The sequence below is a fragment of the Plectropomus leopardus genome, chromosome 2, assembly GCF_008729295.1.
Source record: "Plectropomus leopardus isolate mb chromosome 2, YSFRI_Pleo_2.0, whole genome shotgun sequence".
Taxonomy (NCBI): domain Eukaryota; kingdom Metazoa; phylum Chordata; class Actinopteri; order Perciformes; family Serranidae; genus Plectropomus; species Plectropomus leopardus.
Window position 1 is genome coordinate 9967267 of NC_056464.1, and position 26674 is coordinate 9993940.

Consider the following 26674-nt stretch of genomic DNA (forward strand, 5'->3'; position numbering starts at 1 on the left):
TTATGTGACCGCAGTCAAAGCGGCTGCTGCCCTCTACAGGAGCTTTGGTGTCATTACAGCCAAGAAAAGGGACTCACTAAGGGACTGTACTTTATTTATCAGAGGACAATTTTAATGCCACTTGAACTGAAAGACCAATTTTTCAGTAATCAATGTTAAAGGAAAAAAAAAACTATCAATATTAATTATTCAAGTTATGGGGGAACTTTATTTTATTGTGTTTCCGCCTCTAATTTCCGCCTCTGTTTTATTCTACCTTAACTCTTGTCTGGCCTTTGTTCAGCATTATTGACTAACTTCACATGTTTTATTAACTGTAGGGTTTACTGCCTCTGCTTTGCTTTGTTAGTCAAAGCACTCTGTAAACTGTCATTTTAAAGTTAATATTTTAAGATGAATGAATTCAATGCTTTCTGAGATTTTTTAAGGATTCACAGGAACCACGATTGTGAAATTTCATGACTCCAGGTTTTCCTTGACCCAACCCTGGGTATGGCTGTAATAACGAAAACAGAAACTCTCATGTTTTATTATGTTTATCGTACAGTCTCACTCTTGTAACCGCGTGAAATTAAAAACATAAAACACCAGTGAGCGTAAAAAAAGTCCTTTACAAATTCTTTTATTTCAGCATAATAGTAAGAAGCCTCTCCTCTGATTTTCATATAGTTGAAACTAATTGGATCACAAGGGTACATATTAGTTAGCCCATTTTACAATAATCATTGTAACATTTTTTTAGGAAGTTATTCTTATGCACTCATTTTCCTACACAAAATAATCAATATCAAGATCCTATCTTAACTGAGGACCATAACTCTGCATGCAAGACTAATAAAGAAAACAACTAATCTGTGATAGCTACTGTTATGCTGTTGTTCATCTAATACCATTATCAATATAATTTACTACAAATACCAGGGACTTCGTATAAGAAAGAAAACATTTTCTTGTGGTACTACTGCCTCTAATGTCAAAATTACCGAACATACTGGGCTCTCAACTGTACTGATCCAAATTGTTCTGTCCACCTTCTGTGTCAAGTTGAGGAGAAATAGGCTTTGTCTAAAACCTAAAATCTAGTACAGTCTGAAGGAAAAAAAATATCCATCTGTCTTTTTGCACCCCCCCCCCCCCCCCTGTCAGTCCAGTGTTTACAATTTCATCAGAATAAAAAAAGGTCCTTGAAACAATCATCAAAATGTGAATTCTCAGACAAATAAATCCTCGGATCTGTCTGAGACAAATTAAAAGTCAATCTTATAAACAAATCATCTGAGACTCAAGGATTCTATTGCATTTTAACAATGAGACTGATAATACTAAAAACAATAAAAGACAAAAAGGTATTAACAAGTGATGTCAACTTTATACTGTATTGCCCTTTAGCCATTTCAGGATGGGCTCGCACCAGCAGTGTCCCTTCTGCAGATTCGGAGTTGTTAATGAATTTCTCAAACTTGGCCGCTTTCCTGCCACTGGGTTTTCCTTAACCGTACCAAAAAACACTTAAAACTGAATTCCATCTTTAACTGTTAGACAACTTTGCTTTGACAACAATGGACCATTTAAAAGAAATCCTCCCAATAATACTTTTGTTAAAACACCACTTAACTCAGTAATCTGCTTCTTAATGTATCAAAACATTTTTTCATCCTTGAAATCAGAAATAAGATTATCCACTCCGGCATTCCACCTCCATATTCACTTATCTGGACCTTTAAATTAAAAAAAAACCAAAAAAACCCAAAAACAAAACAGTTCTCCAAACAGATCCAAATAAAACGCCTAAAACCAACCTTTCTGTTAGTCGCTCTGGTATCAAAGACAAGTTTCGATGTCCTCATATGTACATGTTATGTTCAGGTTCATTTCTGGCTTCGACATTACACTTAGGATAACACAGTCACCAGTCACAGAAAGGATCAAGTTTGAGAAACTTTCCCAATTTGCAGCAAAGCGGCCCTGATCACCTGGCTCCCTTTTTTCTGCCCGCCAACGACTTCCCCACAGTATGATCAAAGTTCATCAAAGGTAAAAGAAATTGTTTGTTACAGTATTATTTAGTACTACAATGATTACTTGTGTATCCGCACTTACTTAAGGCTAAACCCAATGACATGACAGACATCCATTATTACACACCAACCACATATTTTGGATAAAAAAAGGCAATTGTTAGTGTGTGGTGGAGTCAAGCAGGTGTTGATTCGGCTATGGCACGCGACCAGCCAAAGCACTGCAGTGGGAAACAATTTAGCACTACCGACTTCTCACAAGGACCGTCAAACTCCCAGGAGCTCCGTAAGGATTACATACTGGGTTACACCGTTATCAGTAACAATGAGCCAAAATATTCATCATCATCATCATCAAAAGACGAGCTCTCTCGACAGGAGAGCACAGTCCGTTTTAGCGCCACTGAAACCATTAACATTCTGTAACCATGACAGCGTTAGGATAAAAATAAAAAACATACCATGATGATGAAAGGCTGTCTCGTCTTAGTAAATACATCTGATCCACAATAATAAACAGCTGAGAAAAAAAGGCAAATGAAAAATAAAGAAAACACACTAAGGCCACAAGATTTTGTATACCCCCGCTAAATCTCACAATGAGAGTTATCTGTACAAACAACATAATGGGAGTGGGAGTGGCCAGCCTGTGCTAGTTTAGACCAGAATCCACAGACGGAGCGAGCACAGCTTCTGTTTCACACTGGAGATCTCTGCACTTGTACTGAATAGATACGGCCCGACTTGACTCTCGGTGAGTGCGGTCGGATGACGTGCTAAGGCGGTCATCCCGTGCCTTTTCCTGAGTCATCCGCATGTCACGCAGAACATGAGGTACACAGGTGATTCTCCCGTGACCCGACCGTGCCTGACACTGAGCCCGTCAACTGCAGGCGGCCCCATCCACTTCTCGGAAGTCCTGGTTTACAGTTATGAAGCACTGTTTTATATATATGCTTTTGTTTTTTAAAATGAACACACAAATTTACGCAGGTTTCTTAAAGATTTCACCGTGACAGTGGCAGAGGACCGTATTTGAGCCAATTTCTAATCATCACTTGCTTTTTAGCCCATTTTGTGCACACAAAAAAAAATCCCCACTCAAGTCCTATAGTGAAATGATAATAAACATTTTCAGTTATTTACACAAAGTAATTATTAAAACTGAACTTCTTATGCTGATAAAGTCAAGGAAATCCTATTGTTCAAATTATTTTTAGACCAGATAATGCTTTCAGGGAGATGTCTTAATGCTTAGCACTATGTGAGTGACACTGGCAGGAGAGATCTGGTCTACGTGAGATGTCAGAGTGGTTTCCTTGCTTTACATGGAAGAAAAGTTCAGTTTTATTAATTAGGACCTAAGTGACAACCTTTCGGAGTCAGAACGGGCCACGTGAGGACAACTATAAAGAAGCTCAAATATTTTTTTCCCTCACCACTTCATCCCATTTTGTTGCAAACACGTCAGGATAAACAATTCCCACAGCCCTTCCCGAGTACCACGAAATGCAGATATATTTGAACAACGATAAAAACTTTTTTTCTTTTTTTTTGTTGCAAAAATCAAATAGATTAAGTACAAAACAGGACCACTGTTCATCACAGAAAAGTCTCGTCTTTAAAAAAACGGGGAAGAAAAGGAAACACAGTAAAAAGTCAACAAAACAAAAAACACAAACGTCCCTCTGTCATTAGTAATCCCAGGACTGGAGCTGCGACATCAGTCTGTGCTAGAGTGTGGCGTCACTCAGCACAGAGCTGAGAAGAAGAAACCCTGTGGCTTGTCCCGTCTCTGGCGGTGTTGTGGATGTAGGGAAGATGGAATGTCAGACCGCCAGTCGGCCCGGAGGGGGGTGCAGGGGACTCCAGGTTGGGGGCGCGGGGGGGGGTTCTTGGGGGTATGGGCGGGGTTCGCAGCATGGCTGGTTCTCTACTTTGGCTACGCCGCGACCCTGGCACAACCGCCGATGCCGCAACAGCCGGTCTGTCCGTGAAAAGTTCTTCAAAACACACAAAGCGGACAGTTAGTTATTCATGTAAATGTGGTGGTTAGGGAGGAGGGGATAAAGACCCGGAAACAACAAACATTTTCAAGATATCAAGAAATCAGTCCTCATATTTAACATTACAAACATCGACTGTGAAACTAATAATGAATTTAAAGTGGAAACAGACAATTTTCCCCCCATCTAGCGTTTTTTAAGTGGTGGTATTGTTGGCACCGCTGTTGCAGAGACAACAAGATCGTTTTCAGTTTCCCTCAGAGGCTCGCACATAGTTCCACTTACATCTGGGTTTCAAATATGAATGTTAAAATACACCTTTAAGCGTTTATTTGCTGTCATTTACGGTCACACTGCTTCTGTCCTCTGCTGTCTGTCTGTGTGTGTGTGTGAGACAAATTTGACACACTGCAACAGGGACTTCATGTTGTATTCAGGTGCACTTTGTAAACTCTGGAATCAACGTTGCTTTGTACTGCAAAGCTCGGGGTTGCCGTCTAAGTGCAGCTTGTAAACCCAGTAATCGATACTGAAATGGCCATAAAGATTGTTTAAAACGGGAGAGCATTTTAATTATTTGATGCTAAAATTGTAACTATAGCCCATTTAATCGGGCTACATGGGCAGATTCTAAAAATTCCATTTTTGTTCAAGTTGTTATCAGAAAACCTCATAATGTTCTGGTTTAACAGGTCCCCAAGTACCTCTGTGATCATTTTCAAGTTGTTTTACTACAACATTTTAAAATAATTAGTAGGGCTGTCAGTGTTAACACATCAATCGCGATGCAATTAAGGTCCGTGCATAATGTTATTTATTTTGAATTGAACTAATCTCTGGCCGACCCTCTCGACTTTAAGAGGCCGCTAAAGATAGATAATACTGCTATTATATGAAACCAGAGGACCTGAGGAATCCAGTGGTACCAACCATATCTTGTCTAGTTTCTGAGGAAGGGGGCTGATAGTGCTCCAAACTTAGGCTAAATTTTGGCAATAGAAATACAGTATGACCATTTCACAGGAGTCTCTTGACCTCTGACCTCTAGATATCTGAGTGAAAGGGTTCCAGTGAGTCTCCCCCTTACAGAGATGCCCAATTTGTGCTTGATTCCTAATCAAGATTATCTGGTAAGAACTGCCTTACCTTGTCAATATGGACTTCAAAACTGTTTTGAATTGCAAAATAATGGATTTTAAAATTAAAAAATGTAATTAATCACAAATGACTATTGAAGTTCTGCGATTAATCGCAATTTAAAAAACTGATTGTTCGACAGCCCTGATAATTTAACATTTAAGTCATACCCAATAAGCATACATTTTGAAAATATGCACGATCAAAATAAACAACTATTAACAGCGACCGGTCTCCTGCTTGCTACCTTTATTTTGACCAGTAGAAAGTGGATTTTTGTCATGTACCAGTTCTCTTGGTGAGTCAGAAACTTAACTATGGACATTGGCTATGGGGGAAAACAAAACTGCAATCCTCTTCCTTTTTTTGGTAGTACAATCGCAGAAGCATCTCCTTTGTGCCGTAAATGAAGCCTTCATTTTCGCATAAGATCATGTGTCATTTACATGGAACAACTCTTATTATTTTACAGCCATCACACTGTAGAATCAGCATTTACTGTGAAGCGTCAAGGCAAAAAACGTGTCTTTTTCCACTTTACAATACATTAAAAGCGTAAGTATAACACTGGTGTCACTTTGCTTTGTTTCTGCTTGTGCATACCTGCTGGCACCGTTCACACTGGTAAGGCTTCTCCCCGCTATGGACACGCTTGTGTCTCTCAAGGTGGTAGCGCTGGATAAACCTCATATCACACATGTCACAAGCAAATGGCTTCTCTCCTGAAAGAGCACACAAATACACAGTCAATGAATCAATTTTGGCGTCTCGTACCAACAAAAGAGCGTGCAAAATTTTCACTTACTAGTCTTTATTTGCAAAACTATATTCCCAACACTTAGAAAAAGTTGGAAAACAATTGCCCTAACAGTAAAGTTCAAACAGTGTAGTTTCAGCATCTGAAAATTGATATTCTAAAAAGGCCTCGTCATCAACTCATTATGTGTACATCAGAGTGGAATTTCTTGTTTTCATGGCCCAGATCTACGCAACATAGTGGCCCCAAAAGGTGGGGAAAGTATTTTTGAGGCTGGTTCAACATCCCATCAAATGACTTGACAATCCAAACTCGAGTTTGTTGTGACCTCGTTCTGTTGGAAGCGCCAGAGCCTTTCTCAGTAATAAGGGTACGGTAAAAGGACGCATACCCGTATGAGTGAGGCTGTGTCTCTCCAGGTGGTTACGCTGAATAAACCTCATGTCACACATGGAACAAGCATACGGCTTCACCCCTACACACACAGAGCAATATATTAGCCCTACCACCCACAAATGCAAGAAATACAACTTTCAGGCTCAAGCTAGCACTAGAGCTAAAACACTGACAGAAATAATAGCTTATCATTTCGTTGTATGTTATGTGCATTTCCTTTGATACAAAATGTTGAAATGTTCAGACATGCAACTAAGACCATAAGATTGAATAAAATAGAGTTCAAAACGTCTGGTTTCAAAGCAAAAACACCATGATGTGTCACCTGTGTCTGTCATTACATTTTTGTGTCTGAATGAACATCAGTAACGTCCTGACTTGACGCTGCAACGACAACTTTTACAGCATCCTCTTACATTCCATCTGTCACGCCTGTATTTACTCCAAAAAGACATTAATAAATAATTAGCAATAATTATTTCACAGTTTGAGTTTCGAGTTGAATTAATGCTGGATATTATGTTTCCTAGAGACATTGTTTGCTTTTAAAAAATACTACAAGACTTTTATTATGATGCAGTTGTATGCCACACCAAAAAAAAAGCAAAATAAGAGTAGTCATGGTAGAATATGTCTTATTTTGGACTTCTGTGTTGATCTGCAAAAAAAAAAATGAATAACTCTTTCAGATGGATTAGTTTCATGCTTTTCAGTTATGCTAATTGATGTCTGGAAGCAACATTTAGAGCTTTTGCACTTCTGTGTGTGAGGCAAGAGACATAAAAGACATGACCCCCCCCCCCCCCCTTAAACAAACAAAAAGAATATCTATCACAAAATATTTTTGATAAATTATGAAATCAGAGCGTAAATGTGCTGGAAGGCTGTTTTGTTTTTTTCAACATATTTTTGATCATTTACTCTCTTGCGTTATGCCAAGAACTGCAAGTACGACCTAAAAACGAGAACTCAGTGTGGAATTGGAGTCAGAATTGTTCAAATTAAACCCAAACTAAAAGGCACCATTATCAGTCCTTTAAATGAACATTATATTTCTGGGAATTGCCCTCCAGTATTACTGGTATGCATAGTAAAAATAACCAAAAATCAACAACTCACCTCAACACTGGCAGGTGGAATTACAACAGAAGAGAAATAAAAACTAGAGGGCAAAGAGGCAGACAGACACGTGCTACCTCTACAGCATGTGGGCCCTATTTACACCTGGTACTAACATGTGACCTTGTAGTTTCAAATGCCCCCGAAATGTGATGGGATCTCAATATGCAAATAAGCTAGGCAGGCTTGTCGGTAGACATGCCATGACCAAGGTCAAGGGAGGCAGCACCATGGACAGGTGTCAGGGAAGACTAGCTAGCTATTACTACCAGGGTTTCCCACACATTCATTTATTCATTTTCATTCATTTATCACAATTAACACACCTGCTGCATACCACGCAGTTACGCACTGCACCACACTCTCGGAGCGTAGAGCCTACTCTTGGCACAGATGGAGCAGCAGAGCATCAAGACACATTTAAAGTGAAAATGTACTTATTCTGCTGGGTCTCAAAGTTTGCATTCACTTGCAGCCGCTGCTCCATTGATCTGATCTGAATGGATTGAGAGATCAATTATCCTACCCGGCATGTCACAAACTGTTGCTGAGGAAAAAAAAGAACTCATGGAGAGCTCCGCCTGAGCTGCATTCACAGACCCACAAAACCACCAGAATTTAGAGAGGGGACACTGAATGATATGAGGGGACACACATGCATTCAAATGAGCTACCACTACACATTCACTCCAGTTCTGTGGGAAACACTGGCTACCATTTGTGGCTTTTGCAGATTTAGTTAGTTAGGTGACAAATCAACTTGCCAAGTTAAGAATATTCCTTAAGAATGTAGTCATGGTAAACAGATTACATTAACACCTGTACCTACTGCATTAATATGCAATATTCTTACCAAGATAACAAATCTAGCTTAACTGGGATCATATAACACAAGAGATTCACACTATCTGCCAACAATTCTGGAGGGCAATATTCTTTTTTTTTGCTAATTTTTTTTAACCTAATTTCAAGTATAGGAAATGTAAGCGTAAATACTTCATGTTTTACTAACAGCAACTGACCTGAGCACCTAGCAATAAACATATGCTCTGACTATAATGTAGCCACACAAAGTTTCCCTCAAATGAGCTCCATAAAGAGTAAATGGTGATTTATATTAAGTGAGAAGGGCAGGTGCACGGACCCATACCCGTATGAGTGAGGCTGTGTCTCGCCAGGTGGTAACGCTGAACAAACCTCATGTCACACATGGTACAAGCAAAAGGTTTCACACCTAAACGCAGAGCATCAATACATTATTTTCAGAACTTTTTAATTTCTGTTTCACAATCCATCAATCAGTGCTTAGCTTTAAACATTTATTTACAATTGATGGGTTGTTAACCACTTTTGACATGCTATGTGAAATTTTTTCTAAAATTAATGTATGTTGCTTTTTTTTCTCTCTAAATCCAATTAAGAATACGTAAAAACTGTGTCGATCAAATTTCAGATCCACAACTTAACACATCACATGAGCTGATGATGTTACAGCCCTGTATTTATTTACATGTAGGTGCTTTTTAAACTGTTGAGAACATAATGCAGGATAGCTTTGATCAAGAAAAATGTACAACTAGTTACTTTTACAGAACAATAATAATCATTTTCTGAGACAGCTGACTTCATTGTTTAAGATAATGTTAAGTGCAGTCAGATCTCAGTGACATGGGTAAGGTGGGCGGACGCATACCCATATGAGTGAGGCTGTGTCTTGCCAGGTGGTAGCGCTGAAAAAACCTCTTGTCACACATGGTGCAAGCATAAGGTTTCACACCTAAACGCAAAGTAGCAATATCATATTACTTTACCTCAATTACCATTCTTTATGAATAAATACCTATGCTATTGGTTATTAACCACACAATTGCCAATTCATGCAAAAACAATGTCTAATGTTTCCAGCAAAGAAAACTACACAACTGACTGTTTTCACTATATCAACAATCAAAATGTTTTTGTTATCCAAATTTATTCTAAATAATTTAAATTACAGTCAGGGAGCACTGCAATCAATGACCTTACTTTTGTGTACCTCATGTTAATAGCCTATGACTAAAGTCGGCTTAAATCATGCAATAATGAATGGAGTATTTTGCTTTTACAGTGTCTTTAAAAGCACATTTCAGACTTAACACATAACCCCAACATTCATTTAAAACAACTGAGCGTTTACCACTATTAAACATGTCTATTAAAGAAGAGCTGATGAAGTAAGATCATTTTCTGAAAATGGTGACAAAAAATGTTTTAAAAGCACAGGATGGGGCCAATATGTCAGCATTGATGGCCTCTACTTACTTTAAAGTTAATTCTCATTAAAAAGGTGCTTTATGTTCTAGAGGGCACTGATAACTATCATCGTAAGTAAACCTACTTAGAGTAAAGGTAACATAAATTTAACGCAAACAGTTTACTTGAATGTTTTACACACAGCTTATAGTCAGGCTACCTCTTAAATAAGACATCTGTGTAGAAATTGTAAGTGCTGCTGATATTAGCACAGTAAAGACTGTAATAATTGCCTACAAAATGTGAGAAGGGCAGGTGCATTGACGCATACCCGTATGAGTGAGGCTGTGTCTCGCCAGGTGGTAACGCTGAACAAACCTCATGTCACACATGGTACAAGCAAAAGGTTTCACACCTAAACGCAGAGCATTAAGGTATTATTTTCAGACGTACTTCTTTTGTGTTCACAATCCATCAATAAGCAACATACTTAATGTACTACTCAGAATTGATGGGTTGTTAACCACTTTTTTTTCTCAATAGCTTTGGAAATGACCTTTTAAAGAAATGAATTGTTGTTTTTTTCCTCCAAATCCAATAAGAAATGCATCAAACTGTGTGAACCAATTCTCAAATCCACAACTTAACACATCACATGAGCTGATGATGTTGCAGTCCTCTATTTCTTTATACATTAAGACTTGCTTTAATGTTGCATTTATACACATAATGTAGGGTAGGCTTGATCAAGAACTTGTTTCAGAGAGTAGTGGTAACTATCGTAGATCACTCTGTATCCAACATGATGTTATTACAATCTGATCTCAGTGACATGGGTAAGGTGGGCGGACGCATACCCATATGAGTGAGGCTGTGTCTCGCCAGGTGGTAGCGCTGAAAAAACCTCTTGTCACACATGGTGCAAGCATAAGGTTTCACACCTAAATGCAAAGTAGCAATATTATATTACTTTGCCTCACTTTCCATTTTTTTTAAATTCAGGAATTATTATATATTCGCTATTGGTTATTAACCACACAATTGCCAATTCATGCAAAAACACAAATATTTCTCTCCATATTATCAATTTCGTAGTGTTGCAGTTCAACAAACAAAAAACAAAACAAAATAACGTCTTGCGGTCATCCAGCTCAACTGATAATGTCCAACATAAACAGACTAGAAAACCCTTAAAACTTCATACTTCATATTGACATTTCCCTTGAATGTAACAGGCATATGTCTGAAGTGAACTAACAACATTAAATGTGCACACAGATTTATAAGAGTGAATGTCATGGGCACGGTGCACGGACCCATACCCGTATGAGTGAGGCTGTGTCTCGCCAGGTGGTAACGCTGAAAAAACTTCATGTCACACATGGTGCAAGCATAAGGTTTCACACCTAAACGCAGAGCATCAACAGAATTATTTGTGTGTCTCTGCCACCGGGGTAAATATAATAAATCTGTACTCCTATTTTTTAAGTTAAGAGTACCAATCTGGACTAAATTGATATCGGTGGTTAATAACCAATGTCATTCCCTAAGATTACTTACAAAAAAAGTACAATATGATATAATAATTGTTTTAAATTACAAGAGTTTCCAGAGGGGATCTAAAAATCCACTTACACAATACATTAGATGATGATTTCATCTATTTGATATCAAACTTGAATCATTTGTGTATAAATACAGATATGCTGTGTAAGACTAGATCAAGCATACAAGTGTTGCAGCATCCTAATCTTGTGACTGGGTTAAGATTGGCTGACGCATACCCATATGAGTGAGGCTGTGTCTCGCCAGGTGGTAGCGCTGAAAAAACCTCTTGTCACACATGGTGCAAGCGTACGGCTTCACCCCTAATGCACACAAAGTACCAACTTTAGCATAAAACAGTCAACTGCCAAAAATGATCGACGTTAAACTTTACTAATTGCTTAGTAAAGTTCGGTTGCACTTATCAGCGCTTTGTTTTACGCTGGAAATTCCAGCATGCTTCAAAAATTGGCTATTCCAATTGGACTTTCACATCTGATTTAAGTTCAATTGTAACTGCTAAACGCCTGAGGCCAAAATTTAAGTGAGAAAAATTGGGGGAAATGAAAATATTCTGTGTAGAAAGCGAAGTTCAGTAATTTACAAACCCTACAAAAACTGTGACATGACCAGATGATAAATTGAGGCGAAACCAAAGTCTGAAGTGGGCATATTCAAACTAAGTTAATAGCAGGTTTTTCTCACAATGCCAATAGGTGCTTCTTATTATATAATTTCAACACACCTCATACAGATTTCTGGAATCATACTCAAATTTTTGTAACGCTGATCGCAGAGGTTGGACTATTTTAGGCAGTTGGAAAACAACTATGCACAACACATTAAGATTAGACATTTATTTGCAGAGCAACATTTAGAATTTAACTAGAATATTGGTGTAATAAACAGCAACTGCTCCTAAAACCACCATAGAAAAATAGCTTATTTAAGCAAAAATAAAGCACTGACTCTGCTCTATCTTCAAATATAAAAACTGTATAAAAGCAGGCTGACAAAAGAGAATATATTATTACATAAAACCTATTTTCAAATATGACAGACATTGAAACTATTCATAACAGAGGATTATATGTTATTTCCTCACCATTACTTTGAATGTGAAATGACACAATGATTTAGCTGTGTGAGCAGTCGTCGTTGAATTTTCATTTCAACAGGAGAAAAAAAAAACTTACTGTGAATTTTTAGCTTAAATATGATCTATTATAAATAAATATGAAATATTAAGTGCCATTTTGCATCTCATTCACATCAACTGAGCACCCACACAGTGTGTTTCCCTAACAGCAACATTTTTTAAAATTTGGGCATCAGTTTTTAGACACAGTTTGAACTTGACTGTGTATTATTAATGTGAATATGATATTTTCAGATAAGGAATGGCCTAAAAATCATCCTTCTCCATTTGACTTCAATCACAATTTTAATGTGTATCACAATAGAGATAAGAAATCTTAGTGTGCAGAGATGTCTTAAAGTCTGAAAGCCACAGATATTAGCCGTTTTGACATTAAAGTTCCTATGAAATATTTTCATATGTTCTTGTCAGCCAATATGCATTTTATATATTTACGAGAATCAGCTTTTTGGAAACATGGAAGCAACAAAATTAAGAGCCATGTTTGTGCTCCAAAGTCGATAAATGTCAAGGTCTTTTCTTTTTCACAAGAAAAATCCAGCTATTGGGCTCGATGTGTAGCCCATACTGTATCATGTTGAATTTCTAGTTACTGCTGATTTAGATAAAAGCCTAAAAAAACCAAATAAAACTACAAACCATACAGTGTTTTTTGCTTCACGGTCATCATGTCATTTGATATACAAAGTATGGGAAGAGTTTTTGTTATGCAGGTGCTTATAAAGCTCCTCACAGATGCCACATGAAACATTAGCACTTGCCAATAAAGTGACAGAAAGCAATACAAACTCGAGTTTGAAGCAGCCATGTAAACATTAATGAGGGGCGCATGCACGACCAAAGTCAAGGAAAGACAAGAGTCAGGGTTAAAGAAAATGAGGACATACCCGTATGAGTAAGACTGTGTCTCTCCAGTTGGTAACGTTGTATAAACCGCATGTCACACATGGTACAAGCATACGGCTTCACCCCTAAACAGAGCACAAGAATGTTAGACGCATTTCAACGCGCTGATGATCTTCATGAATACTAGACATTAAGATATGGATATCCTTTCAGGTTGTTTACTATAACATGCTTTATTACAGACAAAATTCTGTCAGAGACATTACACCAAAAAAGAGTAAAGAACCTGCAGACATCAAGAGTTAAGGTGCATCATCAGTTTTCAAGGAAACAGGGCTGACGAATTTGGATCAGCTTGAGTAATATTCAGTCATCCTGCAAAAAAACTGTTGATGGTGGTGAAAAACATGTGAAGTTCAAGTTGAAGCTTTTTGGTGTTACTAAATGTCCAAGATGCACCATTTCACTATTTAGTCAGGCCAAACTTTCATTTGCCTGATAAATTCCTGTAATACATAGCATTTAAGATCACTGATGCCTGCGTTTTCAATCCTTTTTAGTGTAATGTGCCTTTCATTGGATATGTAATATAATGCTCAACAATACACATGCAATAGTACCATTACAGTGTTAATCATAAAACAAAGTAACTGACAGGAAGAGTCACTTTTTCAGTGGACAGTTTTCCAACAAAGCCTAAAAATTCTATTAAACATTTGTTTAGAAGGGGAAATTAATGTACCAACAATGGTATTATTATTGTATTGTATATAGAGGGAATAATAAATTAAAAAATGTTGTTTATATGAAAGGTTTCATAGTGAAAGGGGAACAAATAATTCAAGCATACCAGTATGAGTGAGGCTGTGTCTTGCCAAATGGTAACGCTGGAAGAACCTCATGTCACACATGGAGCAAGCGTATGGCTTCACCCCTAAACGCATACAGTACCAAACTTTAGAAAAGTGTTCTTATGAACTATGTACACAAATGAAATGTCATTTTTACAAACACTAGCCAGTGTTATGACAATACAAAGTCTCATATTTTTTATGGCCAACTAATCTCTTAATAAACAAGATAGAAAATGAGTCAACCCTGAGAGCAGTTTAGCAAACACAATGAGTATAACAGTAAAGATAAGAAAAACATCTACCAGTGCTTAAACATTAACCTTTCACAATCAAGAATATGGGACAAAGTAGTACAAATTAAGAATTTTTTTTGAGTCAAAGTGTGCTCACAGATTGGTGATGCCTACACACAAGGGCCAAACATCTACAACCCCTGATGCTGTCAGGTGAGAGGGATAAATAAAACTTATACCCGTATGGGTGAGAGTGTGTCTTGCCAGGTGGTATCTCTGGAAAAATCTCATGTCACACATGGAGCAAGCATATGGCTTCACCCCTGCACACACAGAGCAAAATATTTTGTAAAAACACAAAAAAACTGAACAGGACACACTCACTTCCATTATGTATCCAGACATGCCAGCAGTAGTGGCACCAGAATGATGCAAGAGTTAAACGCTAACATTTCCTAATCTATCAACATGCTTCAAAAAGGGACCTCAATGAAAATGTCATTTTGCTAAACAGTGCAGCTTTTCAACTCTGACATGCAGTGCAAATTAAAAAAAAAAAAAAAAAGACTTAACACAATTCAAAAGTGTAATTTACAGGCACTGCGGTGAAGTACCACTAAAGTTAACTAGAGAAATGCTTCCAAAATACAGCCCTAAAGTGGAGAGTTAAGTCATTCTATAAACAAAGGACAGATGAAATTCAGTAAATTGGGTAATTGGGCTCTGATGCAGCAAAGAAGGGTAAACCCATACCCGTGTGAGTGAGGCTGTGTCTTGCCAAGTGGTAGCGTTGGAAAAATCTCATGTCACACATGGAGCAAGCGTATGGCTTCACCCCTACACACATAAAAAGTATGTAAATATATGCTAGAAACAGAAAAAAAACACATAACCATCAACTCTTCCCTTAGAATGACTCTTCTTTGCTTCTACCATCGGCCTGAGAAAAAAGGCTTGTTTTGCAATACATGGTTATGTGCAATATGACCATGAGTCATTTCAAACAAACAAAAAACCTGAAGATATATATATATATAGTTAAATAATAGGAGAAATGGATGAATTATTGTGCAGAACAAAGTAGAGCATTTCGCAGGGGAAAAGCTGAAGTCGTGTACATTTAGGTGCTCCACTACGTTTGCATGTATTAACATCAGGAGGTGAAAATAGTAGGCGTTTATATTTTACAACCCTAATACATGTCTGGATACATCTTCATGTTTCCTATTAAGTGAAAATTAAAACTGGTAGTCATTTTTATACACCCTGAATCTCACTGCTTTGAGTTGAAAAGTTAAGGCAACACCACCACCTAACAAGCTAGGGTAAGCGGACGCATACCAGTATGAGTGAGGCTGTGTCTTGCCAGATGGTAACGTTGGAAGAACCTCATGTCACACATGGAGCAAGCGTACGGCTTCACCCCTACGTACACAAAGTATCAACATATTAGCTAAGACGTTCCTTGAGCATCATTCACAGGCAGTAAATCACTAGCACCTGGCAGACATTAAACATTCCAATCAAGCTTCATGCGAATTGGTGATTTGTTTTGTTTCTAATTAGCCAAGTGTCCTCTGTTACGGGCAGCATTTTTCAAATAATCTGGAGTACATCATGAAACAGAAGCAGCAACAGCATATAAGCCAAGCACGTTTTAAACAGGACATACAAATGGGCAGCAAGATGGCGAAGAAACGTCTACGACGGCGATCACACTGGCCAGCTGAAGCAGAGACGTCAGCACACTTCTCCACCGCTAACTACTGCAGGTGTTGATGACATGTTTAAGCGTTGTGGTAAGTATATCTGTTTCTTACTGCAAGTCGTAATTGGTTTAACATCTATGTAGCGCACATTAATTCCATTTCTGGTGGATTGACAGTGTGTATTACTCTGAAGTGTTACGAGTGTGCTTGTTTTCTTACACTCCAAAGTGATGATCTGCCTCAACTTTCAAAAGCTACCAATCTGATCTCCGCCGTACACTTACAGCAGAAGCGTCTGCAACTGTGCAACCGTTACAGCGAAGACACATGAGCCGTGCAGCCGTTAATCTGCGCGTAAAATAGGTGTGGACATCAAAGGACTGTTCCCGTAATATACCATGGCCTAAGTTAATCAGCTCCTTCAATATGGTTGGATCAGTTTGGGAGGGCATTAACATAAACTGCTACACTAATTTGACGTAATCAATAATTCGTTTGCAAATTTGAATTTTCTACTAAATCCATGCACAACCAGAATCTTCAAACACCTGTGTGAGGTACTCTCCTGAAAAAGTGTAAATTCATGTACTTAATGCATCGTGACCAATCACCCCATCATTTACGCTGCGGCTGTGACGCTGTGTCACACTCATCCATTAATATTACCAACTACTGCATCTCAGTTCAATCGTGACAGTATACACAAAATGTGCATTACACAATATTATGGACACAATTTAGGTTAGCCATCAGCCGGCTTCATCTCTTCAGCTCGATACAGCACCAGCAACAACATCCTCCAATGTAGATGGGAAAATATCATTTTTGTAAATTTTTCTGAGCAGCAATGGTACAAGAGGGATAATCCACTTTGAGGGGTCCACAGGAGCTATTTTTTAGTTTGTGTCAGGTGTTTATGTAATATCAAAACAAACATTACAGTGCATTACAATAAATGACCAATCATTGGACATTATCAGTAAAAAAGCCTTCTGTGTGAGGGAGGTGTTAATTTAACCCTATAGTAATTCAACTGTTTGTTCATTAAACTGAAAAAAAATATATGCTTGGTTATTGTACGGCTTTTGTGTAAGATTATAATAATGTATGTGTCTTACTTTTTCTATATCATTGTTGCTGTTTTATTTAGTTTTATTTATATTTCAGCATACAAGTGATAATACTCTAAGTCCACTTTGACCCTTATTATTAGGACCCCTTTATATGGGGAAATTAAAACTCCTTTTTTAGATATGCAAAATTTTATACTACAGAACTGTTCAAACCTGCTAACATTCAGCCCAACATAAAGAAGGTTACTGATGGATTTTTACAGAATTTATTTAAAATCAACTCCAAAAAGGTTGGTTTTGAACTGCATTTTTGCATGTATGTCTGTGGTTGCATGGTCATTCAGACTGTGTGTATTGTTTTTTCACGCCTCTCTTGAATAAAAAATATTGATCTCAATAAGACTACCTGATTGAGTAAAGTTTCTTAACTTGAACTGGGTACGGTAAAAGGACGCATACCCGTATGAGTGAGTCTGTGTCTCTCCAGGTGGTAACGCTGGAAAAACCTCATGTCACACATGGAACAAGCGTACGGCTTCACCCCTACACACACAGAGCATAAAATTATTAGCTATTCAATCTGATAAATAAGCCAAAGAAAATGCGAAAAGAAAATCACAAAACTGATTATGTGGAAAACAGAAAGAACAGATGCAGTGTTGCCACGAAGAGCAACTGCTTAGTAAAAATTTGAAGTTTACTATTACTTCGTTTACTATTATTGATGCATTTCTTTTGGTGAATACTTGGGCAGTTGTCACTGACTTGAAAAACAATTAGGTTGGAGGTTGACTTACCCACAGGGCATACTTCTTAAACAATGAAAAACAAAGAATTTTGTGTGAAAGGGTGCAACGCAAATATTGACATGTTTTTAACTTCAAGTCCTCAATTTTCATTTTATATAAAACAATTAAGAACATAGTCCTTTGATGTCCATGCAGTTATTTTCACTGACAAAGTCATAATAACATACCAAAATGAGTAAAACATAAATATATAAATCTTGCATGTTTTTTTGCGGCCTGTGCTTTGAGGCTTTCATAAACATACACTGGGGTCCACAAGTTTGAGTCCACTTTCAAGTCCACTATCAAAAAGTCTTGTTCACGGAGCTGTTCGTTGTCATCATTTTGAAAAAATATTTTAAATATATATATTTTTTCCAGTTATTTTGGGAGAGTCTAAGCACTGATGTACATTAATATTTTGAAATGTAAGAAATGCACATAAATCTAACAAATACCTGAACATTCAAATAGTAGCAGAATTAGTGTTACATATTTAGAATACCATAAAATAAGAAAATTCATCTATGTGATGCTACTTTTAAGTACATTCAGCTTGTCTGTGAACACTGATTTTTGTTTAGAAACCAATATTGTGGAGCAAAGTGGTTCTCTTGAGGAGAAAGAAAGGAATCTGCTTCTAAACTGAGAGAAACTGCACACTGTAGGGATTTTCTTTGGTCAAATCATCCAAACCGAGACATGGCAGACTTTAAGAATAAAGCGGCCAGTATGCTTCGACAGAAGAGTTTGTCGGATGGGCGAACAGCGTGGGTGGTCAGATGTGGTCCGCTGTGACCACAACCAGTTGTGATCTAGCATTGCCCAATAGTGCAAGAGTGCTGAACTGCACAAGTTGTTTACAGAGCATGCAGCAACTGCTAGAGTGGCTGAACACACATATTACAGGGTTACCACACATTTTCATGGGCAAAATTTCAAACTCGTCCATGACTTTTCATAATACATTATTTTTCTTGCCTCACTTGCCCACTGTTTTTTAAACAAGATTCAAACTCTATTCACAAATAATTTCAGCTAGCTGGCATACATGATGGAGAGACGGAACGCAGGGAGAAAATGAGGAAACATACGTCTAGGCAAAAAAATCGCTGCATATAAGAGCAACGTTATGTCGACAGCTTCAGAAAATAAATCTGCTATTATGTTACATTACACACTATAGAACTCCATGACTTTTCCAAAAACTTTAAATGATTTTTACTGATTCTGTGACTTTTCCAGGCGCGGATATGTGATCGGAAAATTCCATGACTTTCCCTGGTTTTCCATGACTGTGGGAACCCTGGCGTTAGCCCGGGTGTAGTTACTCTTTAGTGTGACTACACCACATGAGGACCAGTGTATCAAGCTGATGTCTCTGCAGGACCCAACAGCATTTGCATGAACAAAAATAAATTCAAATGAACAGAGAACCTATGAGTTGACTCGTTTAAACAATTTGACAACAAAACAAGTCGAGCTAAACAATGCCAAAGTATCCACATATGGAGACGGGAGTAAAGTTATTGTTTTTTTGACAGACGAATCAAAGTTTGAATTTGCAATAAGACTTTTAACAGACACCAGTACTCAACCCCATTTGGCATTTAGGAGAAAATGTGTAATGTGACTCTAAAATAACATGGATTCTCAAATCCTGTCAACATCTCTACAACTGATGCCATTTCAAATAAAAGCCTTGATTATAGTTATTATGATTATTAAGTGATGACCATCCAAAAAAAGGGGGAAAGAAAACACATTAATTTGAACATAAATGTTAAAACAACAGTTTTTAATAGTGGACTCAGGACTATTGGACCGCACTGTATTATGTTGCCTTCTTTCATTTTTCCTGGTGTTGGGGAACCAATATTTATGAGTCAAATGCTGTGCTTTATATTTTGGAGGGGAACAGACTTTGAGGGGCGGCTTTGTTGGAAATTACTGTCCACAGACAAAATGAACCCTGCGCATCTGTCCAGTGATTCAAGTGACAGACTACAGATGTAGTCTGATTTATGTAATATGGGTACGGTTAAAGGACGCATACCCGTGTGAATGAGGCTGTGTCTCTCCAGGTGGTAACGCTGAATAAACCTCATGTCACATACGGCACAAGCATACGGCTTCTCCCCTAAACCGAAGAGCACCAGTTTTAGTCAAAGTCCCCACAGATACCACCAATTAGCTGTGAGGCAAAAACTATTACCAAACAAGGTTGTTTTTTTTTTTAAAAGCAGGCCATTGCAAAACCTTACAGTTGCTGCACACTCCTAGATTCATTCCAACTCAAGCTTTCAGGGCCTCTTTCAACAAATGATTCATGTTATCAGGCATAAAAAGCTGTTTTGGCTTAACTGATAACTCAAGTTGTTCCAAACATACCTGTGTGAATGAGAATATGTCTCTTCAGGTGGTATCCGCTCCTAAATGCTCCGTAACAGTGATCACAAATAAAGTTTTTCTGCACTTTGGATGACGGACCATTCTCATCTCCACCTGTGCCCTAATGAGGACAGTAAGAACATAACGGTTCAGCATTTGTTTCATGTACCAGTTTAACAATGCACTAATAATACAAACAAAAATAGTACAATTTGACATGCCCAACCCACAACTGGTCAGAACTTGATGTGTCTAACACTGCTGCGAAATTTAACAAAGTTTAAGGCCCATAAAACCCTAGTTTTTCATGTGTATTTTTAATCTTTTCTAAAAACCCAACTTATCCTTCGTATGAATCGAGCAACACACGGAATTTTTTTTCTTGTTTCTTTTTAAACAACGTTTAATTAACATTATAACTGACAAATAGCCCAGAATCCCTTCCAATGGCCTAATGCCCTCATGTTACTGCTCCCCCTGTTATGCACACAACTGCAGTTATTGTGCTCCGCTTCACTCTGCTCCCCTCCCCCTCTTTCCTCTCTCGAGATCCTCCACCCCCTCCACATCTTCCCTGAACTCCTCCCCCCACCCCCACACAAACAAAATGTGCACACACGAAAGCTCCAAGTGAGGCGCACTTGAATAAAGTTAAATGCTTTTTGCTCAAAAATGTGTGCACGCGGCTGACTACGCGTCTGAGGAGAAATTTAAAAAATGCGCCGCAGAGACCCTTCCCTAGTTAGCCACCACAGCCACTGACCTTCCCTCCCCTTCCTTCTTGTTCTCTCACTTTGCAGGGCGTTACTGATTTCCTGTTCTTTTTTTTCTGCTGCATGTCCTCGTTGGCCCTCATGTCCTTCTCATCCAGCAGGCGGGGAGCTTGGAATTCACCTTCCTTCCGGATGAGCTACAGAGCACAGAAAAGGTCAATTATTTCCTGATATCAGATCTGTAACCTTTAAAACTAAAAAGAGAATATGTGAACATGACTAAAATAAAGTGATAAAGCGTCTATTATGTGCATTTTTGCTACTGCCAACTAGAAACGCCAGCATACAATAGTGTGGGTTTGCATTGCAACACATAATTTTAAAACTGTCTGAATAATTCCTGATTTATTTTTTTTTAGTTTTCATACACAAGAAAACTGGTGTTTGTGGAGGTAAAAGGCAGATGGAATATGTGGAGCTTTTAATACTGCAACTATTTGCCCTCGTGTGTAACCTGGTAATGATTTCTTCATTATGTTTTTCCATCATGAAAAGCATGTATGACATAAAGTCATTATCTAGTTTTTAAGTTTACTCACTAATAAGAACAAATCATCATGACTGAATTTAGACTGTAAATCCTCCCACACTCAAATTTCAATGTTGTAAAGGCAATGCTTGCACAATATTAAGAGCATAGCATATAACAGCCACATTTCCACTCTACAATTCCCAAGTGGGTGCTAACCAGAGGTGGACAGCTCATTCCAGATGGGAGGATCATATGGCTCTGGGGAGCACGGTCAGGTCCCTCTCTCTGCGGTGGTCCATGACCAAGTGGAGCCATCATTTTTTTGGGCGGAGCAGCCATGGAGCTGGCCTGCATCAGGGCCATGCTGGAGAGGACAGCCTCGCAGCCAAGCAGCCCCGCCTGCGGAGAAAAAGAATTAAGAGCAACAATTTACCGACTACATCAAACATTTAAAAACGGTCTGCAATTTGAAAGTATCTGCATCTAAGACAATATAGCCAGTCACATGGCATTTGCCAAGCTATTCATCAACGACAACATCCTGAGTGACACAAGACTGCAAGGAAAGTTATTTGTAACCACTTTGGTGTTCTCAAAACAAACCCATTTCATATGGTCGCGGACTGAGCTGCTGGGCAGATGTGACATTGCTGTGGTGTATGTGAGCGCAGGGACAGGGGTGGGGACAAGGTCATCCAGAGATCCGTCAGTCAGGATGGTCGGGCTGGTGGGAAGCCACACCCACCTCACTCATCTAGCATTAAAACTGAGGAAGAGGAGGATGTGGATGAAACAGACAAGCATTAAATGACAACAGCATCACTCGCTGTCTTATCGTTACATATTCCATTAACTCCAGTAAGGACGGTCATTTTCCCTCATGGCATTTAAATGTCAGAAAATAGTACACACAGAAATATTTGTCATTTGTACAAATAACTATTTTGGTAGATTTTGCTCGTTTTTTGTTCTTGTTCAGAGAAATTGGTCAATATACGTGCCATTACAAAATGAGACCATAAACAGAGTTTAATAGTTGTGACCATTGTGTGATTTATCACACTGTATATTTAACTATATTTAACTAGCTACCCTAGTTGATCATTGTAAGCAAGCAACTGAAAGACTTCCAAAATTATTTGATTCCAGACAATAAAATAATTTGCCAATAAACAAGTTGCAGTTGAAGTGCAACTGAACATCCTGTCTATTCTGCTGCAGGGGGACACACATAATTTTATTTTGAATAGAAACCACAATCACAGAAGGACTTTCTTCCAATAACAATTAAAAAAAAAAATATATATATATATATAGTTATGGATGGAAAATTGTCTGTCTGGCTGATGTTTATCACAATAAACTGCAGAGTAATTTATAGTCAACCTGAGCTGTGATATTCGCCTGACATTCTCAAATTATGCCACTGTAGACATCAACACGCCAACCTGACACTATGCTACACTTAAACACTTCCTCTTGTAAGACAAATCTTTGACCTGTATGAAATTATTTTCACCGTGATAATATTCTGCTGCATCACTTCTGCAGTTTAGTTATACACCTCTCATGCTGTATACATGACCACTGAAGCAGATGGAAGCACAAACAAACATTGCTTTCAGTAAATTAAAAAGTGGCACCAAACGCACAATTATTTTTCGGATTTAGAAGCAATTACAGACACCAAAGACTTATCATTAAAAGGAAAAATCCCCCACCACCACCTTATGGCACTAAACTGCATGCTGACAATGCAACCACAAAGCACAGCTGGATGTTTTTGATATAAATGAATTCATATATTAGGTTAGTTTGCACTTCGTATGACATGAGGGAAACGAGCTGAAACGTGACGGGAGGAGAGGGCTGCACAGAAATTCAGGAAAAGGGAATAACATCTATAGCCAGACAAACTACAGAATAGTATATTTTTTGATTATGACTGATGAGACAACTAACTGTCTTCCACTGACATCTTCTAGCACGTCAAAATATTTAACCAATGCATTATTCTGAAATACACCATGTTTATAATTTGTTAAGATTGGACAAACCTACCTAAAATACCATAAAATTCAAAAACATATAAACAACAATTAAAGTACTGTTACACAATGAGCTGTGCACAATCAGAAGAAACACTCAAATTGTTAGACTGACATTGACACACTATTACTACTAAGCTATGTTGCTGTTAAAAAGTGGGTTCATATAAGCTGCCATTCTCTGCCTCATCATAACACACATCCAATCACACCACCAACATAAAAAATTATGTGATTCAAATCACATCTATTTTATTCGGACTGTAATAATGTTATGGTTTATGAAGGACAAGGACATAACATTTAAGTCACAAGAATAAAAACAGCATACAATAAATTATTGCAAAACATTGTGAGCTAATTAATAAGCTGCTGTGAGATTGTTTATGTTGTTTTCATAAAAATAAAAAAAAGAGCCCTTTTCCCCATATATACATATATATATGTAGCAAGAAAACCTTTTAGATATGAATGTTGAGTGATTGTTGTAGTTCTACATTTACTATGGAAAGGAAATTGGAATTCAAAGGAGCAAAAGATAGATTTAATATACATATATGTATACCACTGGTGATCTGGTTACATTACCCTTAAGACGTTACATTATAACGTACATTTTGCCATAGGGTTTAACAACCGTGATAAGCAGGCCGTTACTTTACTCAAAGTAACACTAATCTTTTTTTCTTTAACCGTGGCACAAGTTAACTGTTACACTCATGTACCATCATGTAGTTAAACGACAGCCAGACGGAGGCAAACTCATACTGAAACGCTACAGTGCTTTCGCCACAGACAGCTAGCGTAGCGCTAACACTGGCTAACGCTAATTAAAAGACTTGAAGGCCACTTCGTACAGTTGTATTTCATTGACTGCTGTCGTGTTAGTTGCCAGCAGAGGAAACGTGACAACATACTGTTGCTTTTAAAATACACAGCACTGATTGAGCTGGCCTTCGCACCACCACCCAAAGCTAACGTTGGTTTTGCTGATGTTGAACAAGCTGGCTAACATCAGCTAGCCAGCAGCTAGCTGCTCGCTGGCGCCCTCGCCCACTGAAATATTAGTAATCGAGCTTTTTTTTTTAGCCCACCTGGTCATCGGTTGGATTCAGTAGCCTTACGAGAGTATCATTCCTGCAGACTGGACCAATGAATATTTTTCCCATAACAATCCTATCTTACACAAGCTCAACTGGTTTAAGATTGAGAGATAAAGACATTCGTGATGGCCGTCGTTGCGAGTGCCTCCCCCTCCCGATGATTAAGCTAACGTTTGTTAGCGAACTAGCAATGGCCAACATTGACGCTGTAATATTAGGTAAATCCCTTTACCGCCATCTCCGAGCACGACTGCTTACACACGAAGTAGCAGACAATCTAATGCACAGTCAAAATTCACCGAGCATCGAAGAAAAATGAAGAGATATTTATCTACCTTTCAGCTTCACTCGCCCGACGTTTCCAAGACCGTCTAGTTTACAAACACAGGAAACGCCACAGGATGTAACCCACTCCCCCACACAGCAGCAAAGCCTCCTCAAGCGAACAGAAAAGGGTCATCTTCTTCTGCAAACTCCCCGAGAACAGAGAGCGTTCAAAGTGTGGATAAAATATGTTTGTTAATCCATTTTTTTTATATTGTTGTGAAGATATGACGCCTGTTTTTGTTGTAGCCTGCTGTGGCTGGCCTATCTCCGTTTGTAGCAGATACAGACGACGACTGAAAAGACGCAGATGAAAAGGAAGGAGTGGACACTAAAATGACAGAAAACAGGGACGCGCAGACACACTGTGGCACTTTAGGGGCTCAGTCCGCTGCCCCTTTGCCCCATCTGTCTGAAGTGCCAAATTAATGACAATAATTATCAAAATATGACCGTTATTATCGAGGAATCTTTTAATCTTTAAAGGTTAATTATTATTATGCGATAGCTCCTCCCAAGCTGCCACCAGTGACGTCACCATCAATTGTGTCAGTATTAATTGGTTTTAAGTGACTTTATTGTGCACTTTACTCATTTCTCTTTTTCTGTGCGTTGTTGAGTTTTATGTCAGCCCAAAACCAAAAAAATACACAAAATCGTTCTTAATTTGTTCATTAATTAAGTATTGAGCAACTTTGTTTGTTTTCCCCCTTTGGCTTTAGGCCTTGATGTTTCTATAACGTGAGTATTCTTCATTTGTGTGATTAGGCTAATTATTGCTTCAATAATGTCCTTAGTTAGCTCTTCTCACCCATACTACGGAAATGTCATCGAGAAGCTCGAGAAGTTATAGAGTAAACACTCAATAGGGTCTTGTTCTATTCTGATTTAAAAATTTTAATATATCTTTATGCATTTTTTTTTTTAATTTTAGCACAACGGCTACATTCAGTTTGCAATCCTGTATTGTATAATGACAGTAATACATCCTTGACTCCTTCAATAAATCCTTTGTGAGACTTAATATGACATTGTGACATTGTTTAAAATAGTAAAAACACTGCTGCTGAGCAACTGAAAATGACTGTAAATGATTTTGTGTTTTTTGCATTTCAGCATAATTTTAGGAGCAATAGGAGAAAACAAACAAACTAACTAAAATCAAAAGTCTTAGTGATGTGGACACATTTACTTTATATATATATATATATATTTTAAAATGACTGATGATTTTTAAACTAAAATTAAATATGTGTTCCTGTGTGTTAATTAATAATATTATTATAATATTATTATAATAATAAACAACTTTATGTGTTACTATGTGTTTACCTAGAAAACTAGACAGATGAGCTCCTTTGGTTGGCTGGAAGTTAACAATGATACCTTGAACATGGAAAACTAACTCTTAAACCACTCTTCTACTGACCTAACTTCTTGGCCTCAGTAGAGTCCTTTGCATTAAAGCCATGACCTCCCATTTCACTACACCATCCCACTGGCCTTACAATATTTAGAAGGCAAATGAAATGCAAACATCTGATGCATCATGCACATTTTCAATGAATAATGCATGATCTGACAAAGGTAGTGTTTGAATTGTTCTATTGTTCTGCAAGTATATGGGAGAAATGAAGCCTATTGTTAAACAGTATAACACTTGTTTCTACATTATCACTTTTGTTTTAACA

General features: G+C 38.0%; 1 protein-coding gene across 20 annotated transcripts; it reads right to left on the minus strand.

Annotated features, from left to right (window-relative positions):
- Positions 1–513: 513 nt before the first annotated feature.
- znf740a (zinc finger protein 740a) lies at positions 514–25401 on the minus strand. Of its 20 annotated transcripts, none has more exons than XM_042500059.1 (21): positions 24995–25400; positions 22112–22274; positions 21725–21907; positions 21027–21173; positions 20264–20384; positions 19929–20012; positions 17544–17627; positions 15644–15727; positions 15056–15139; positions 14542–14625; positions 14066–14149; positions 13257–13340; positions 11450–11533; positions 10988–11071; positions 10523–10606; positions 9997–10080; positions 9127–9210; positions 8584–8667; positions 6310–6393; positions 5765–5883; positions 514–4021 (listed from the first exon to the last, which is right to left on the minus strand). In XM_042500059.1, the coding sequence occupies exons 2-21, from the start codon at positions 22154–22156 to the stop codon at positions 3848–3850; spliced, it is 1965 nt and encodes a 654-aa protein (XP_042355993.1). In that variant the 5' UTR covers positions 22157–22274; positions 24995–25400; the 3' UTR covers positions 514–3847. The 20 variants fall into 20 exon arrangements, with proteins under 20 accessions (XP_042355993.1, XP_042356007.1, XP_042355999.1 ...); XM_042500073.1 differs by having other exon boundaries at positions 21057–21173; positions 24995–25399; XM_042500065.1 differs by lacking the exon at positions 24995–25400 and adding an exon at positions 24651–24972.
- Positions 25402–26674: the final 1273 nt, after the last annotated feature.

Bases quoted from the DNA above. Each gene is read 5' to 3' on its own strand.
- znf740a (XM_042500059.1), bottom strand. From the start codon at position 22,156: ATGTCACATCTGCCCAGCAGCTCAGTCCGCGACCATATGAAATGG. The intron at 21,908-22,111 runs GTTTGTTTTGAG...TTTTCTCCGCAG, and splicing joins TCCGCGACCATATGAAATGG to GCGGGGCTGCTTGGCTGCGA. The intron at 4,022-5,764 runs GTATGCACAAGC...TGTGTTTTGAAG, and splicing joins AGTGTGAACGGTGCCAGCAG to AACTTTTCACGGACAGACCG.